This window comes from Spermophilus citellus (genome assembly GCF_964194105.1).
Source record: "Spermophilus citellus genome assembly, chromosome: 1".
NCBI lineage: Eukaryota > Metazoa > Chordata > Mammalia > Rodentia > Sciuridae > Spermophilus > Spermophilus citellus.
Window position 1 is genome coordinate 39,224,492 of NC_138182.1, and position 19,836 is coordinate 39,244,327.

Sequence of the window (19,836 nt, forward strand, 5' to 3'; positions counted from 1 at the left end):
TGTATAAACCACAGGTGGCCAATATTTTATCTAAACAAATAGTAACTTTGATCACAAATGCAGCATGTTTGCTATGAAATCTAAGAAAATGAGCCACAGATTATTGAGCAAGAGAGAGACAGGCAGATGAGAGATAATGATAAAGTGAAACATAGCCTACTTTGTGCTCCCATGGTTTTAGAGTTCACATGTGGTTGGGCTGGTTTAAATCCATCATTATCTTCTGAGGTGGCAGACTCTAAAGAAACAAATCCCTTACAGGAAAATAAGAGATATCTTTACTTCCTAGGTTAGGAAAAAGTATTCAGCAGTTAGGTCTCATCAAATGTCAATTTTCATAGGCTACACGTATTAGTTAATTTTGAAAAGCTTCACAATTAAGATTATAAGAATCTTTAGACTAATGGAGCCAATGTGTGTTACCCCTTCTCAATATGTTCTATTTCTAGGCACTTTTTAAAGGTATAGCTATGAAGACTGTCAGGATATTCTCTGGATTTTAATAAATCCAATACAACTTTCTGTACTTACCAATTCAAATCATCCTTCCTGAGATAAGTGCTGTGTAAGATTATAATTTGGCTTCCACTGTAAATTGTGCAAGGATTAAAAATATACTGGCTAGTTTCCACTTCAAAGAAAAGGTTAAAGAATTTTGTTTTTATGCATTGTAGACAATGGAGTCCCCTTAAATGTGATGCTTTCAACAGAGGGGTGTATGTTTAGCTCAGCACACAACTAATTGCTCAATAAGTGCTGACCATTATTTTTTTCTCTTCAAGTTCATAGTATTTGAAATGTCAATATTTATTGAACACTTAGTTGAGTGCCAAGCATTGTGCTAGGAAAGTTTTCTGTTATTTTTCTCATTTAATCTTCAGAACTCTTGAGATAGATTCTATTATCTTCATTTTACAGATAAAAGGAAAGCACCTATGGAGATGTCTGCTAGCTAGTAAGCAGCAGAGCTGGAGGTTAAACTAGCATCAGAGCTGGAGATTACAACTACTGGCTTAATCTTTCCATAAACCATATGATACTGAGAAGGTTATTACTGTATTGTTACTAGGCAGAGGGCAAGTATTTGTACATGTAGATCTGAGTTTTTATTTTTCACCAACAAGCCCTATTGTAAGCTACCATTATGTCTGTCTCTGTTCTTTTTCCTATATCTTTTTCTTCTTCCAAGTTTCAGTCTGACTAGTCTTCTCAGCTCAATTTGAAAAGTATATCCTCAGGCTACCATGTAAAACAATGCTTTCTGGATGATTCTTTTATAAAATTGCAGCTCTTTTTTCTCTTGTATCTCAAAACAACTTTCTCTTTAATCTAAATTATTCCATCACTTTTCTTTTTTATATCACTATTAGCTTAAAATTCTCCTCATATATCTAGGTTGGAAATATGCAACTGTTATGAACAATACTAAGTAAATAAAATATGTCTTAAAACTTCAACAGCATACCATTGCAAATAATACAAGAAATTCTACATAATATTAACTAACATAAACATTTTAAACTAAGTAAAGATAGAAATGTAAGATAACAGTTAATGGTCTCAGAAGGGCCCCATCTACATTTTCCAGTTTTTACCACCTTTTTCCCATTATGTGGAAAAATGGCTGTCTTGGATTTAGGACTTCTAATAACTGAATGATACTGAGTTCTTGAGATGTTGTTATAGTTCATCTCTCTGAAAGGGAAAAAAAAAAAAGGTTATTTTGCATATCACTAAAAATTCTCTTTAGTGGACCTTAAAATGTACATAATATCAAAATTACATAAATATGCATTATTAATAATTAAATTAAGAATATCTCTAACTACCCTTCACTGGAGGAGAAAATTTATTTAAAAGTCAATAATTTTTTTGGGGGGAGGACTGGGGATTGAACTTAGGGGCACTCAACCACTGAGCCACATCCCCAGCCCTATTTTGTATTTTATTTAGAGACAGGGTCTCACTGAGTTGCTTAGTGCCTCACTTTTGTTTATTTCTTTGTGGTGCAAGCAAGGCAAGCATTCTACCAACTGAGCTATATCCCCAGTCCTAGTGCTTCACTTTTACTGAGGCTGGCTTTGAACTCACAATCCTCCTGAGCTGCTGGGATTACAGGCATGCACCACTGAGCTTGGCAAGTCAATAATTTTTGAGGTATGTTTAAAAAAAGAGAATCTATAAAAGTTTTGCAAATCAATGGCAATATGAAACAAAAGAAAACAAACAAACAACAAAAGCAAATGTCATGACATCCTGCTGAAAATCATCCAAGGCAAAACTCTAGAAATGGGCACTGAGGAAAGTGTGTTGGCTAGGTTTTAAAATTAAAGTGGCCTGAATTTCTCAAAGTATTAAATATATAACTGTGAAGCAAAATTATAAATAGGAGTGGGGGGCAAAAGAATAAGAAAGAAAGAGGAAGGAGAAAGAATCACTTTTGATTCCTAGCAGAGTAACTGTGATTGGTGTTCTTACTTACATAATGGGCTCGTTTGAATTACTACTAAACTTAGGTGGATATTCCTCAGTTTCAGTACTTTTAGGTCGCTTTTCCAATTCTAATGTGATAACTTCAACCTCACAATCTGAACACGCAACTTCTATTTTTCTCTTTTTTGAAAATATATTTTTCATAACATCCTCTTCTTTTCCATTTTCATCAACAGCATTAGGTTTCAGAGGATTGACTCTCTTTAGCAATCTTCCTAAAAGAAAGTTTGAACAAGATGGAAGATAATCTAATTGCTAACAATAAAATGACATGTCTATTTCTGCTTCATGACCAAAGGATCCTGTGGAAACACATTAACTCATCCTAGAAAAATGTTGTGAGACAGCAAAAAAAGAAAAAAAGAAAAAAAAAAAAAACAATAAGGTATTTCTTATCTTCCATTCATAAGAAATACAGGGTGTCTAAAAGAAGCATTTGCCCATTTTGGTATAACATGAAAGAGAAGAGATTTAGCTATAGTACTATAAAACAAAAATACCAATCTAAGTATTCTAGAGAGGTGAAATCTAGTCTTAAAATTACAACTTTTCTGTCTAGTTAAAAAGGCTTTAGCATTTGAAACCTATACTCTTTTAGAAAATGACCTATTTAAAATAATGCTGTATGTACCTATTGTTCTCATATTAAAGTCCTGCATAATATTAAAATATTAGTCTAAAATTTATGCATTTTCTTTCAAGGAACTTAAAATAATAGTGACCAAATCAGATTAGCAACTGGCTATTCTCACTCATCCTTGTTAGACAGATCAGAGATCCTTAGGTGTAATTTCTAATGATGCTGATAGAGCTAATGATGCTTCTTGATATCATTTGGCATATTATAGGCAGCTTCCGTTCAAGAGTTATTTTGAGAAATAGGAGAGACAAATGTCTAGGCAGGTTGTGTGGTATGTGTGTACATAAGTGGTGCATGGCAGAGATCCAAGTGTGATTACCCTGAATGCCAATAACTACGAGTTTCTTTTTGCCCTTCCTGAAATGAACCTGGAATTTCAAATGAGCAGGTTGCACTGGTTCCTGAATAGGAAAAGGTATATTCAGAAATGTAGATCCCACTATAGAATAATTAGAAAACAAGCCTTTGCTTTACCTGAATAGATGCAAACAAACGTCCCTCTGTCGATGTCATCTAAGCAGCGTACACCCCATCCCTTCTTCTCAGTTTTGAACACCTGTAGCCTTACTTGAGGACCGTGTTGGACAACTCGGTTTTGACACATCTGTCGATTACACTTGCACATTAAGCTGCATTCATAAATGCTGTCAACAAAATATGTAAAAGAGAAAATCAGTAAGATCCCCAAGAAGCAAAAAGCAATTTATACTGCTACTTTCCTGGCACTGAAGGAAGCAGATTATGAAAATTCTTTTTTTTAAAATTATTTTTAACAGTAGATGGAAACAATACCTTTATTTATTTTTTAAATTGTGTTGAGGATCAAACCCAGGGCCTTACATGTGCTAGGCAAGCATTCTATCTCTGAGTTACAATCCTAGCCCTGAAAATTCTTAGTGCTAGTCTACCCATCATACCTTTTGCTTTTATCAGCTGTGGGTTCATTTTGTTTTTTCATTTAAAAAATGGGGATTATAAGGGTTGGGGTTGTGGCTCAGTGGTAGAGTGCTTGCCTAGCATGTGTGAGGCAACGGGTTTGAATCCTCAGCACCACATAAAAATAAATAAAATGAAGGTTAAAAAAAAAGGAAGAATCCTTAAAAAAACTGGGGATTATACAATAGTAGTTACACATTGAGCTGTTTCATGAATATAAATAAGTCAGATGCCTGGCAAATTAATTTTAGTTTTTTAAAAATGTCTAGGAGTTAAATTCTTCTTTTCTGTTCTAAAGATATTATTTGGTAATATCAACCTTGAAAATTCCTAATTCTCAGAGAGCTCTGCCCAGTATATTTGTTAATGGGGAAATGGCCACCCAAAGTAGGCTGATCCTAAGAGGGTTAAGAGCCAGACTTGATGCAGATTAGTGTTTGAGTATACTCTGCATGATAACTATGTGGTCTCTGACTTTCATTTTCAAAAACACTGTATAGGCGTTTTCTGAATTATTAAACCATAATAATTTAGATTTTGGGTATTAAAAACAGATTAAAACAGTATCTGTAAGACTGTTGACCACAATAAAAAAGTACCCACCTTCACAGATATAAACACCCTGCAACAAATCCTCAAGGTATCTTACCCAGTAGGTATTTGTCTCTGTAGCCTTTTATACTTATATCCAGTGGTAATTTTATTACTTAACAAAGGACAACTTTTGGCATTCCTTGCTGTCAGCTGGAGACATGCACATTTTTTTCTAAAAGGAAGGCAATGGATGAAAAAATAAGAATCAAAAACATCAAGTTAAGAGACTATCGTGATAAAAGTGTAAATGATGAAATAAAGAATATAAAGAATATCATTGTATTTAGAATAGTTATTTGATTAATGGACTACATGAGACTTCTTTAACTTTTCAAAATGAAATCATCTCTTATTCAGCAGAAACCCGTTTGTGAATATTCTGTTACTCTGTTTTTCTACAATAGATAATCTTAGATGTGTCAAATTCACAGAATCACAGTTTTGCAGATGTCCTAAATTCTTTCTCACTCCAGTGACATAAAAGCATATTGGAGACTTATGTCAAACATCTGGCTACTAGAATCCTATTTTCAAATTGATGTTAGGCACCTGTAACCATAAAATTGAATCCACATATTTCCTCCCCACATACCTATTAAGATTAACTTTTCCTCTATAAATCTCTTCTGTATTTTTTTTTAATATTTATTTTTCAGTTTTCGGCGGACACAACATCTTTATTTTTATGTGGTGCTGAGGATCGAACCCAGCGCCCCGCGCATGCCAGGCAAGCGCGTTACCGCTTGAGCCACATCCCCAGCCCTCATCTGTATTTTTTATATATAACAAAATTACATTATCAAAATGGTGACTGCTATTTGCAATAGAAGGAGAAAATAGTAAATTCATTAAGTTGGATTCTGTTTATGGATGTAAAAATCCAGCTTTTCTTCAATGTGATTTTGTTTATAAAATATATGAAGTTCAGAAAAACACAAATAACATTCATATTTTTATCACTCAGAATTAGTTGTCAGTGTTTTGTTTACACCTTCTTTTCTTTCCTATGCAATTTAAAACACAGATACCAATATATGAAAAAAATACATTACTGATAAAACTAAAGCTTCAAGAGATTTGATGTGGCATCCTAGATAATCTTATATACACATGTATAAACCAACAACATATTGTATTGCTTTCCATGTTTAAAAAATTTACTACAGGTATTACATTATAACTTGCTTTCTGTTCAACATAGTGTTTCTGAGATTCATCTGTAATGTATAAAAATGTGGTTAACTCCTTTTAAGTTTTCTATTTAGCTATTGCTCACCTGATTTATTATTAAGTAGCTTACAGTTTTTCAGTAAACAATGTTGCAATGAGCATCCCTATTTTTATGCACATGTGTAAGCATCTTAAAGGTAATGGCTTTCAAATATTTTTGACTGTGAACCACAGTGAAAAATACATTTGCTTCATGATCTTGTATAGGCATACATACATATTTATATGTAAGTATATAAATTGAAACAGTGGCATGAAACGTTACCCTTATTATATGTGATTTAATTGGATATTTTCTATTGTATTTAATTTGAAATATGCTAATTATAACTGATACAAATAGTTAAATAATTTTACATTCCACTAACCCTGTTGTTTGGACAACAATGCTGTAGACCTACCTAAAAATACTGGTGCTATAAACTGTAGATATACATGTCTTCAACTGCTGTGTAACTGTGAAAAAAAAAATCACCCCTTGAAATAACTAGCTAGGTACAGAATACTAATTTTGCGTTCATTTTCCTTCAGCACTTTAAACTGAACCCCTAGTCTTCCATTATTTCTGATAAAAATAAGTTGTCAGTATGTTTGTTTTTCTTTTGTAGGAAATCAACTTTTTCTATCTGATAGCTTTTGAGATCTACTCTACCCAGATATTTTAAAAGTTGAATCATGATATATTTAGATATATATTTATCTTCTTTTCCCTTCTTCATGCAGAGTTGGCCTTTTCAATCTGATTCTCATCCTTCTGCAATTATAGAGAACTCTCAGAGATTATCTTTTTGAAAGTTTCATCTTTTTAATTTTTCTTCTTGGATGTATAAAGGAATTTCTCATTTTATTTTATTATTTTTTTTGCAGTACTGAGGATTGAACCAGGGACTAATATGTGCTAGGCAAGTGCTCAACCAATGAGCTATACCTCCAGCCTCCTGCATTTCCTTTCTTTTCTTTTTTTTGGGGGTAGGGGTACTGGGGATTGAACTCAGGGGCACTCAACCACTGAGCCACATCCTGCATTTTTTTTTGAGACAAGCCTCAAACTTGTGATCCTCCTGCCTCAGCCTCTTAAGTCACTGGGATTGATTACAGGTGTGTGCCACCATGACTGGACCTAAAATAAACAAACAAACAAACAAATAAATAAATATAAACTGAATAAACTTAGGACAGTGAAAGGTCTTCTCTACAAGAGGCTTAAAGGAACTGAGATAAACTGAGGTTAACAGCACATTGTATCTCTCATTTCATATTCCAACTGAGAGGATGATGAAAACTATTATCTACATTATAGTAGGCCTTTCCTTTTCCATGGTTTCAGTTTCTGCAGTTTCCATTACCTATGGTCAACCACTGTCTGAAAGTATAAATTGGAAAATCCCAGAAATAAATAATTTTTAATTTTTAATAAGTTTTAAATTACATGCTGTTCTAAGCAGTGTGATGAAATCTCATACTGTCCCACTGGATACCACCTGGAATGTGAATCATCCCTTTGTCATGCTGCGTACTCTACCTGCCCATTAGTCACTCTTGGAAATCCTATAGACTGTCATGGCATCACACTGTTTATGTTCAAGTAATCCGTATTTTACTTAATTATGGCCCTAAAACACGTGAGTAGGAATGGAAAAGAGGCACTAGAGCAAAAACCTTGGAAAGACAGATTAACTTTGTTACTATGTGGTAATCCTGCAGAGCATATGGGGGAAAAAAACAATTTATGCAGGGTTCAGTACTATCAAAGGATTCAAGCATCCACTGGGGGTCTCTGACCATACCCATCCTGAAATAGGAGGGAGAAAATATGTTTAAATTATTTCTTTTTCTCTTTGTTTTGCCTAGTACAAGTAGCTAAATTCGCATTGTTAAATGTACATATAACACAACTCCACTCCTTATTTGTGTACCCTCAAATGTATGTAAATTGCATACCCTTAAAATATTTCTTGAAAATTCAATGTATTAGAACATGATTTCAATTTTTATGGACTGTCAATACTGTGAGCAAAGAATACTAGTTGCAAGCACCATTAACTTGCTAAAAAGCCAGAAAATGATTTTTTAAAATGACTTATAAAAGTAAAATATAACATAGTAGTTAAGAATATGAGTTTTGCTGGGTACAGTGGCACCCACCTATAATCCCAGTGGCTCAGGAGGCTGAGGCATGAGGTTGCGAGTTCAAAGCCAGACTCAGCAATGGTAAGGTGCTAAGCAACTCAGGGAGCTTAGTCTGTCTCTAAATAAAATATAAAATAGAGCTGGGGATGTGGCTTAGTGGTGGAGTGTCCCCGAGTTCAATCCCTGGTATCCACTGCCCTGCCAAAAAAAGAGCATGAGTTCTAGCTCAGAGTGATGAGAAGACCTGTAGTTACAGCCCCTTGGGAAACTGAGGTAGAAGGATTGCTTAAGCCCAGTTTAAGACTAGCCAGGGCAAACAATGACATTCTATCTCAAAAAAAAACCCAAATAAACATGGGTTCCAATTCTAATTGTTCAATTTGTTTGCCCTATGATGTCTCTGAAATGACTTCTCTGAGATTCAACTTCCTCATTTGTAACATGGAGATAATATTACCAACCTCATGGGTTTTGGTGATGAGGACATAAGAAAAGGACTTTGTCACAGTGTCTGGTTCTGATAAACAGCAATGTAACTGCTATCATTATGATTATGGTACTAGATTAAAGAAAATACTCATTCTCAGAAGAAATAATTTTCAAATTACTATACCTGGCAGTTTTTTCTTTCTTATAGCTACTGAGGAAGTACAACTTTCTATTTTAGACTCTTGGTAAATAGGATTTAGATAGACAAACTGATACACAGTAGAACTTCATGAAAAGTGTCCCTACATTCAAATTTTGAAATGTCACATTTTTCTACTCACATGTCTATGCAGCCTTCAGAACAGTCACATGAATCAGTGAACATGTCGGAAAAGTTGTTTAGATAATATGTTCGTGGCCATATAGTCTTTCTGTACTTAAATTGTGGAAGCTTTCTACTATCAATTTCATTACAGAAAGAAATAGGTACTGATTCCACTCCATTGCTAATATCCACATCAGAAACATTTTCTTCTTGCTTTGGGTAATTCCGAGTCAACTGAACATAGGTATTGAAAGAAAAGTTGTCTGTAAATAAAAAGTTACACTCTGTTTCAAGTAGGTAACGAAAGACTTCTTCCACATTTCGTAGACTTCTTCCACAAGGAGTTTTATAACTCACGTGGAGTGCTGAAGAATGAGAATTTGTCTTTGCATGTCGTCTTTGGAAGTGACACTTGATTGGTAGCTGTAGAGGGTTTTCTCCCTTGAAAGGTGGTGGTGTTTTCATCAGACAGGCACCAGAACAACCATGACTTTGGTAAGATAAATTCAAAGATGACTTTTCCCCCCTAAAGTCTATAACTTTATTTTCCAGAGGGAGAATTTCCTTATTTTCTGTAGATCTGTTAAAATAAATTATTTATTGGTATCTCAAATTTACAGTTCAATTCCACGTTTAAAAAAACACTGCACACTGGACTGGAGCTATAGCTCAGTGGTAAGCGTTTGCCTCAATCGTGTGAGGCCCTGGGTTTGATGCTTAGCACCACATACATACATACATACATACATACATACATACATAAAAATAAAGATGCTGTGTCCATCTACAACTAAATTTTTTTTCCTTTAAATAATAATAAAAAAAACACTGCACACTAATATAATAAGTAGTTACTATTATGTCTTGGATGGTAGTAAAATAAGCCAGACTGTGAAATAAACATTTTCACATGTTCTGCAGCCATTTAAAGATTGTACCTAATTCTGGAATATTGTACAGCACTGAATCAGTGGTACAGCATTTGGCTGGCATATGTAAGGCCCTGGATTTAATTCCCAGCAGCACAGGGAAAAATCTTAGAATTTAAAAAGCCAATACTAGGTGTTGAGTCAGATGAGAAAAGTCCAAATTAACCAAGTTTTCCTTTTGGATAAGATTTTTAATAAGTTTTAATGTTTTGGAAATGCTACTGAACACTACAGCAGTGAATTTTGATTTCTCATGACAACCTTATGAGAGAAATGTAGGTAGTAGGTAGGACAAGAGTAGAGGAAAGTAAATTCACAACTGAACAGGTTTTTTTTGAACAGTAAGAAGAGGTGTGTGGAGTAGAGAGGAAGCAAAAAGGTTTGTCTTTGGTTATATACTATTAAATATTTTGAGTGATCACAATAAAGACTAGAAAGTTTTAATTCATTTGTACAAGATGATAAGCTAGAAAGAACATACATAAAACATTATAGACAGAAGATCTAAAATTTAAAAACATTGTGATGAGTTATTAAAATGAAGTTAAGAAGTGACGTTTATCATGAATAAACCAAATCCTGCATTTATATATTACTGCCTTAATTAAAATACTACTGTCTAAGCATAAAATGTGAGATAGTTTGTTGGGTAAAAGTCTGCATGAAAAAGAATCTTGTCTGGGCATGGTGGTGCAAGCCTATAATCCCAATGGTGGGAGGCTGAGGCAGGAGGATCTCGAGTTCAAAGCCAGCTTCAGCAACCTAGTAAGGCCCTAAACAACTCAGTGAAATTCTATCTCTAAACAAAATATAAAAAAGGGCTGGGGATGTGGCTCAGAGGTAAAACGCTGCTGGCTTCAATCCCTGGTCCCAAAAAAGAACAAACAAACAAAACAAAACAAAACCCAAACCAAAAAATTAATATTTTAGTGATTTAGAGTGATCAACTCAAATTTTGTATTTAAAAAAAGAAAAATAAATTCCAAATTAACAATGGGGGGAGCTTAATTTAATATTTAATAAAATTAAGGCATTGACTTAAGAACTTTAAAGATGTGGTCTTGTTTTTTCAAATTATGTTCTTTACTCTAGAGGAAAATACTTTCACAGATTACCCTTTGGTAGTGCTTGAAGGTTTTGGTGCCGAAAATACCTACTAAAGATAAACAATGAGTATCAGAGTGTCAGATTTACTCTTGTACAATTATCACTTATGCTAGAAATGTTTACTGAAATTAGAGATAAGAGTAAAAAGAAAGGTCACAAAAATTTAGCCTATTCCCCAAAACTTTTTGACACTACTTTCTTTTTAGAACTGTTAAATTGCATTTAAAAAACTGAACTCAACCAAACACAGTGGCGCACACCTATATTCTCAGAGGTTGAGGTAGGAGGATCTTGAGTTCAAAGCCAGCCTTGGTAACTTAGAGAGACCCTAAGCAGCTCAGCAAGACCCTGTCTCTAAATAAAAAAGGGCTGCAGATGTAGCTTAGTGGTTAAGTGCTACCCTCCCTACTACCAAAAAAAACAAACAATGACCCCTTTTGATACTCTAATTTAGCTATGTAAAAAAACCAAAACAAAACAAAAACTAAAAGATCCAAAACCAATGCCAACTTGATTTCAGTGTATTAATAAAATACAGATACATTTTAAGCAAAATTTTGTAAGACTGGAATACCACGGATATTAAATAAATAACCTATTAAGAGACTCATGAAACTTCAAAACCTACATAAAATATTAAAATCTGCAACATTTAAAGTTTTATAGAAAAAAAACCTTATTATTATATATTTTATCTATTCTGTGGAAAAGAATTAAGAAATAACTTATATACATACAGAAATGTACAGTCTGGTGAGAAGAAGTTTTCATATGATGTAGAGGAAAATGCATCTGATTTGTTTTCTAGTTCATTCCAAGTCACAGGCTTATGATCTACATGAAAAAAGTACAAATGCAAGCAACAATTATACCACTTAAAAATCATTCACTAAAATTCCAAATAATCTCTCATCAAATAGAAATTTTGCCCATATAGAACCCTAAAATTTGCAAACATTATGATTTCAAGATTCCAAGGCAGGATGTAGTGGCACATGCCTGTAATCCTGGTGGCTCAGTAGGCTCAGGCAAGAGGATCTCGAGTACAAAGTCAGCAGCAGCAACTAGCAAGGTGCTAAGCAACTCAATGAGACTCTGCTCTAAATAAAATACAAAATAGGGCTGGGGATGTAGCTCAGTGATTGAGTGCCACTGAGATCAATTCCAGGTACCCCAAGCCCACCCCAAAAAAATTGAGCCAAAAGATTAGGTATAATTTTTAGAAGTGTTAAGAAAATAACATATGATAAATTTTAAAACTTAGAAGATATTTCTTCTGAAGAAATTAGTTTATGGACTGGAGCTATAGCTCAGTGGCACTTGCCTAGCATGTGTGAGGTACTGGGTTTGATCCTTAGCACATAAAAATAGAGGGTTGAAAAAATAAATCTTAAAGAAACTAGTTTGGCTTAATTTGATCTGACTTTTAATCAACTTTAATGTGAACATCAAGTATCCCTGCCTCTACCTATATTTTACAGAAAGTAGCATAGCTCTTCAAGGCTTATAGAAGATCACAAAATGGAAAATTTACACATCCTTTGTCTTTTCATTGTTCTACAACTATCTGTTTTGTGGAAGCAGAGGTTGAAGTATTTGGTTGTTTCTTTTAATATTTCTTCATACATATTTTTACAATTAATTCTATCTCATTTTTTTTGCAGGGGGAGGGCAGTGCTGCAGATTAAACCCTGGACTTGCACATGCTAGATCAGTACTCTATTTCCCCCTAATTTCTATACTTCATAAGCTTACCCTCTAACATGTCTATAATATACAAATAAAGCTGTACATTTGTTGACAAAAAGCTATAGATTCCCTGTTCATATTCTGTAAAGTGAGTATGTGGGCTATTCTTTGGCTTAAAAACTTTTCTTGAGCTTGGGATATAGCTCAAGTCTGTAGAGTACTTGCCTTGCATGCACAAGGCCCTGGGTTCAATCCCTAGAACCACCAAAAAAAAAAAAAAAAAAAGTAAACATTTTTCTTAATGTGTTTTTTCCTATGCACAAATGGACTGTAAGGAAAAAAGTATCTTGTTCTAGACTGTTAACTTGCTGTTATAGAAAAAATTAATCAGCTGGATAAAGTAGCACCTCCTGAAATTCCTGCAACTTGGAAGGCTGAGGCAGGAGAGTTACAAGTTTGAGGCCAGCCTCAGAAATTTGGCAAGAGCTATCTCAAAATTTTAAAAAGGCTGGAGGGGTAGCTTAGTGATAGAGTATCCCTGGGTTCAATGATACATGCTGAAGCACCATAAAATGTTCTATTTATGACCCACTGAGATCCGCATAAGGACCATTGCAGTGTGATTTTTCCAGTGAGGGAGGGAAAGTGGGCTCAGTTCGGAATATAGCATGGGCAAATGGGAATTAATAATCAAGGATCAGGATGGAATCAATGGATGGAAAATTACCAAGAGGAAACATAAAGCATCTAAAGAGGATTCTGAATAAAGCAATGCAACAGGATTCTTGATGAAAACAAAAACAGGCCAGTGGTCACATATCACAGAGATGGTGGGAGATGAGGAACCTAATTAGATAATGAGGGTGATTAAATATCAAGGATGGGGGGCAAACTCTTGTTAAAACTATATTTTTAAGAAGTACAATATGGGCCAAGGAGAAGGTTCTCGTGCCTAACTGAAGTTTGATTAAGTAGTTCTTTAATCTTACTAAAAACAACAGCAATAAAAATTTAAAATAATATCTAAAGTTAAACTCCAAGGCTTTTCCTTGGCTTACTAGAAAACAAATATCTCATTTTAATGGTCAAGGTAAAGAAAAAAGCTGAAAAAATATGACAGCCAAAGAAATCCATAATAACTGACTAGAAATTAAATAATTTTACAAGTTAAGGATTTCTGATTTTTTCCTCATATAATTTCTTTATAAAAGCTACATAAATCATATTAGCAAATACAGATGAAACAAACATATATGCATAGCTGAAGTAGAAGTTAATGAAAACATGGAGATTTAAAATTAATCATTAAATGAGGAAGTAAAGGGAAATAATTCAAGGAAAACAGTATCTAATCTTTTTATGGGGACACTGCAAAAATATATAGTTATATAGAAGCAAAAAAATAAAGGTGATTGGTGGTTTATTAAGGAGTCTAGGGAGTCCAGGTTCAATCCCAGATGGCTTATTATGACTTTGACACCAAGTTCTTTTGTTTCTCTCAGTCTCAGTATTTTTCAAAAAAATAAATGCTAGCATGAAACATCTATTATCACCAAGTTTTTAATACTTTTATAAGCTAACAATGTAAATTACATAACTCTTCCCTAAACATTTCTCCGCCATTGGCAAAGAGATATACTTTTAATAAACAGGTTACATTTCAGAAGAACTAACTATATAAAAAATGCAATTATAATATTTGGTATTTCTACTGATGAAATTATTGATTTAAAAGACCCCAAACAAAAATTCAATTTATTTTTACCAGAAAATAAGTTGTTTCAGAGGGAAAAAATGGTTTACAATTAGTTTCTTGTTATCATCTCCTGCATTTAAAAGCTTCTCCCTTACAAAATTAATATAATTCCTTAAGGTATGTTGATTCTGAAAGGGTCTGGATGTACCACAGTGGCACAGAAAATACTTTGAGGTAAAAACATTTGAGAATCAATGAATGCAGTAAGAGGCTTTCTCTGAAATCCTCTTAAACTGTCTACACACACGTTCTCCAAAACAAAAATGAACAGATCCATTATCATAATTCACAGGAGTTGTACCAACCAAGAATACATCACAAGAGAGCAGAGAAAAGGTGGCACTATATCCAGACAGACATTGTTACAAATGATCATATCTCCCATCTACTCTCCTCAGGGCCCATTTACCTTTCAAATGACTTTCATAAGTCATTTGTACTTCCCTAAGTGTCTCTTCTCCCTCCCACCCACTTTTTTTTGGGAGTGGGTACTAGGGTTGAACTCAGGAGCACTCAACCACTGAGCCACATTTCCAGCCCTATTTTGTGCTTTATTTACAGCAGGGTCTCACCGAGTTGCTTAGCACCTCACCATTGCTGAGGCTTGCTTTGAACTCGCAATCCCCTCCTGGCTCACCCTCTAAAGCCACTGGGATTACAGAAGTGTGCCACCATGCCTGGTTCCTCCCACCCACTTCTAATAAGTCATTTTCCTCACTCTTACCTTTCCCCTATTATGATGGCATAATAAGCTCTCAAATCTCACTGCTGTTTTGGGTAGCCACTTCTTTCTTTCTTTCTTTTTTTTTTCTTAAGGTACCAGGGATTGAACTCAGGGGCACTCAACCATGAAGCCACATGGCCAGCCCTATTTTTGTATTTTTTTAAACTATTTTTTTAGTTGTATATGGACACAGTATCTTTATTTTATTATGTGGTGCTGAGAACCCAGTGCCTCACGCATGCAAGGCAAGCGTTCAACCACTGAGCTACAATCCCAGTCCCTGTATTTTATTTAGAGACAGGGTGTCACTGAGTTGCTTTGCGCCTTGCTTTCGCTGAGGCTGGCTTTGATCTCTCCATCCTCCTGTCTCAGCCTCCTGAGCCGCTGGGATTATAGGCATGCACCACAATACCTGGGTGGGTAGCCACTTCTTTCTGTGATGATCCTATGTATGTAAAACAAAGAGTTTATACCTGTATGCCTTTTTTCCTGTTAATTTGATATTTGCCAGTTTAATACACAGCTCCCATGCAGGGCACTGAGATAAAAAGATTTTCCTCCCCTATGAATCCAAATATTATTGAAGGATACTGTGAAAGGAGGATATTTTCTTTAAGAACCCATTCTCCCAAAATGATATTTTTAGCTATCTGAAATTGTGAATACTTAAGAAAAACAAAAAGGGTCTTTAAAACAGACCAGTGATGTTGGACTACATTTTCAGAGACTTAAAGGTCTTAAGGCTCCTTAACAGTGAAACAAAAATAAATTTTTCTAATAATACGCAGCAGTATTAAAATCCAGTAAATGTTGTACTTTCTCAACATTTTAGCAAATTTGTGATAAAGATTTATAAAATGGGGTTGTGATAAACTAAGATTTATGGAATAGTAATTCTGATAAAAGTAACTTTTTTTCTAGTCTTAGTACATGTTATTATACAACAAAAAGTATATATTTGATCTGCCCCAGTTCCTAACAAGAGTTCCTAAACCCTTGTATTACCTTAAGCATAGGGTGATAGAGCACTTCTGTTTTAATAGTTGCTCTTAGTTCCTGGTTCCTGACACAGGAGCTTCTAAAACCCTGGAAATCTCCAGTGATGAGTGTCTTTTGAATGCTGATAAGATGACTGGTGACTGCAGTCCCTGGAGAGCTTTAGGATGATGGCTGGTCTTCAGAAAGACCAAAGCACAATTACAGAGTTGGAACTTTCAGCCCTCAGTACTTTTGTTTTCCTTTTCCAGGGAGTGTAGAGGGGCAAGAGATTGAGTCAACCACCAAAGACCAATAATCCAATCATTCGTGAATATGTAATCAGACCTCCATAAAACCCCTAAATAATGGGGTCTGGAGAATTTTCAGATTGATGAAAGCATCCGCATGCTAGCGGGGTGGTACACCTCATAACTCCACTGATGCACTTGGTGTCCTTCCAGACTGGACCTTGCCCTATGGAACTCTTCATCTAGGTGTTCATTTGTATCCTTTACAATAAACTGGTGTAAGTAAAACATTTTCCTGAATTCCATGAGTCATTACAGCAAAATTATTGAACCCAAGGAGAAAACTGTTGTGAGGACCCCTGATCTGTAGCCAAGTCAGTAGTCAAATCAGTCAGAAGCACTTGTAAATGGCATTTAAAGTAGGGGGCAAATCTTGTGGGGCTCAGCCTTTATCCTGTGCAATCTACACTAACTCTTGACAGTTAGTATCAGAAATCAATTAAATTGTAGGACATCTTATTAGTGTCCACAGAACATGGGGCAATTATGTGGTATGGAAAACACACACATTTGGAATCAGAGTGTTGGGAATACAGAAACAGTTTTCCTTTAGTATGTTATCTTTGATTCTTCTAAACTGAATTTGTTTAGAGCTTTGAAGACTGATTGTCTCATACCAATTTAGAAATTAAAAATTTATCCACTGACTCACCTATACCAGAATATACCTTTCCAGTAGTATTCTTCACAGAAAGCAGGTTTATAGTGACTTAGAGTCTGAGAATTTTATTTGCCTTCCCTATCTACATATAGGTAAGATTTTTCATTTAAAAGAGGAAACTGATTTTAGCAATGTGAATCTTTTACTTTAATTAACCTGACATAAAGGTGGCCTGTTTCATGGCAAGAAAATACCAGAGAATATTCTAGGATTAGGATAAGAAAAGTACATACCCTCGATTAATGTTGAATTGTTACTTATAGTGGCTTCATTCACTAAAATCATTGCTTGTATATATTCTGTCGAGGAGGGGAAAAAGGAATGAAAATAATCAGCATCATTCTCACCTTTATTCACAACACCAGCAATTATGTTGAAAATTTACATACTTTATCTCATTTAACCTCACAACTCTCCTTAGAGGTTATTTTTTTTTTGGGGGGGGGGGCTGGGGATTGAACTCAAGGGTGCTTAACCACTGAGCCACATCTCAGCACTTTTTATTTTGAGATCATCTCACTTAGTTGATTAGAGGCTGGTCTTGAACTTGTGGTCTTCCTGAGTAAGCCTCCCAAATTGCTGGGGTTAAAGGCATGTGCCAGCATACCCAGTCTAAGTGGTTCTTATAATTACATGCATTAGAGACAAAGAAACTGAGGCTCATGGACTAAGCTATTTATTCTAGGTCATACAGCTAGAGGTGGTGGAAATGGATTCAAATGTACATTTATCTGACTTATGAAGGCTTGAAAAGGAATATTAACACAGTACTATGTTGTTTTTACTAATACATAATAGTAAATGTACATTAATAGTAAATTAATGTCTTAAGAACAGAAATGTCACCAGAAAGTATTAAAAATAGTTGGGGAAATTTTTGCTTTAAAACTGTGTGTCCTGCTGGGTGCACTGGCACACACCTGTAATGCCAGCTATTAAAAATACTGAGGCAGGAAGATGGAAGTTCAAGGCCAGACTACAACTAATGAGACACTGTCTCTTAAAAAAAAAAAAAAAAAGAGTTAGCTTGATATGAGAATAAATAAATTCAAATAAATTCAGTAGTTATTTCTCATAAGTAATCAGAGTCATCCACTATTACAAAATGTCCACAGTTTTCCTAGCTTGGGGCACAAAAAAGAGCAAACAGACAAATATTAGGTTGTCAGAAAACAAACAAAAATTATTTTTACTTTTAAAACAAAGGATGCTGGAAGTAGAATTACACAGTATTGCCAGTGGCAACATTAGGCATATTGATATACCTTTATTTGTGGCAGACCTATTTTTGATCTTCTGCTTAAGTGACTGTAGCACATTTTGCACTTTTTCAAATACAAAGTCCACTTTTCCATCATCTTCCAGTTCCATCCAGAAAGTTTTTGCATCACCTAAAATAAAAATAGGTAGGTAAATAATCCCAGAGTTTAATAGAAACAGACTCATTTCCGCAGGGCATAGGTTATAAAAAAAACCCACGTGGTTTCTAAATAGAATCAAATTCAATTGGTCTGTCACTTTCTTTGAGAAAAGAATTTTGGTCATCTTTCCTAATAAAAACTAGAAACAAAGAATATGATTCAAGCGTCTCACCTGTTTCTGCTAACTTTAAAAATATACTGCAATATCAAAGTGCATAAATACATTCTACTATCATGTACAACTAATCAAAACAAATTTTTTAAAAAAGAAAACACTGAAATAAATTTCAAATACAATAACTGTGAATGACATTCTTTCTGGGTTAAAGGGAAAGAGTTATATTTGGTGAGTTTTTTTAAAAAAGTTTATGAAAAACTCTCCCTTCTCCAATTTTAAAAACTATTGTCTAACTCTAATTGTAAAAGACTATCAAATAGTGTGCTTAAGAGACAATATTGTGGGGCTGAGATTGTGGCTCAGCAGCAGAGCTCTTGCCTAGCAGGGGCAAGACCCAGGTTCTATCCTCAGCTGTCTCTAAATAACAAAATAGGACTGGGAATGAGGCTGAGTGGCCTAGAGCCCCCCAGTTCAATACACAGGAGAGAGAGGGGAGAAAGGGGAGAGAGGGGAGGGAGGGGAGAGAGAGGAGAGAGAGAGGGGAAAAAGAGAGAAAGGGGAGAGAGAAGAGAGAGAGGGGAGAAAGAGAGAAGAGAAAGAGGAGATAGAGGAGAGAGGAGAAGATGGGACAAGGAGGGGAGAGAGGGGAGAGGGGAGAGAGGGAGAGAAGGGAGAGATGAGGGGAGAGGAGGGAGAGGAAGGAGAGGAAATATACATATACATATATTGCAGGCTAACTTGTAGCTTAGTGCTTGCTCAGCATGCATGAATCCTCTGGCTCAATGAGAGGAGAGAGAGGAGACAGAGAGAGGAGAGAGTGGGGGAGAGAGGGGGAGAGAAGGGGGAGGAAGGGGGGAGAGAGGCAGGAGAGAGGGAGAAAGGGGGGGAGAGAGGGGAGAGGAGAGAGAGGAGAGAGGGGAAAGACAGGGAGACAGGGGGAGAGAAGGGAGATAAAGGGGGGAGAGGAAAGAGTGAGTGAGGAGAGACAGAAGAGGGAGGAGAGAGAGGAAAGAGAGGAAAGAAAGAGGAGATATACATATACATATATTGCAGCCTAACTTGTAATTTAGTGCTTGCTTAGCATGCACGAAGTCCTCTGGGCTCAATGAGAGAGGAGAGAGAGGAGAGAGAGGAGAGAGAGGGGAGAGAGGGGAGAGAGGGGAGAGAGAGGGGAGAGAGAGAGGAGAGAGAGGGGAGAAAGAGGAGAGAGAGGAGAGAGAGGGGAGAGAGGGGGGAAAGGAGAGGAGAAAGAGAGGAGAGAGAGAGGAGAGACAGAGGAGAGAGAGAATAGAGAGAGGAGAGAGAGGAAAGAGAGTAGAGAGAGAGAAGAGAGAGCAGGGAGAGGAGATTTACATATACATATATTGC

General features: G+C 35.5%; 1 protein-coding gene across 7 annotated transcripts in view; it reads right to left on the reverse strand.

Moving 5' to 3' along the window:
* Window positions 1–19,836, reverse strand: part of LOC308655960 (histone-lysine N-methyltransferase SETDB2-like) — a 93,323-nt gene that overhangs the window by 58,071 nt on the left and 15,416 nt on the right. For 6 of the 7 annotated variants that reach the window (XM_081306464.1, XM_081306461.1, XM_081306458.1 and 3 more), the window contains 9 exons: window positions 18,195–18,320; window positions 17,163–17,228; window positions 11,551–11,647; window positions 8,794–9,357; window positions 4,719–4,835; window positions 3,608–3,777; window positions 2,483–2,708; window positions 1,599–1,695; window positions 161–254 (listed from right to left, as the gene is read on the reverse strand). In XM_081306464.1, the coding sequence (XP_081162590.1) occupies window positions 161–254; window positions 1,599–1,695; window positions 2,483–2,708; window positions 3,608–3,777; window positions 4,719–4,835; window positions 8,794–9,357; window positions 11,551–11,647; window positions 17,163–17,228; window positions 18,195–18,320 (1,557 nt within the window). The remainder of the gene's footprint in view (window positions 1–160; window positions 255–1,598; window positions 1,696–2,482; window positions 2,709–3,607; window positions 3,778–4,718; window positions 4,836–8,793; window positions 9,358–11,550; window positions 11,648–17,162; window positions 17,229–18,194; window positions 18,321–19,836) is intronic. The other variant, XM_081306459.1, reaches the window with a different exon arrangement.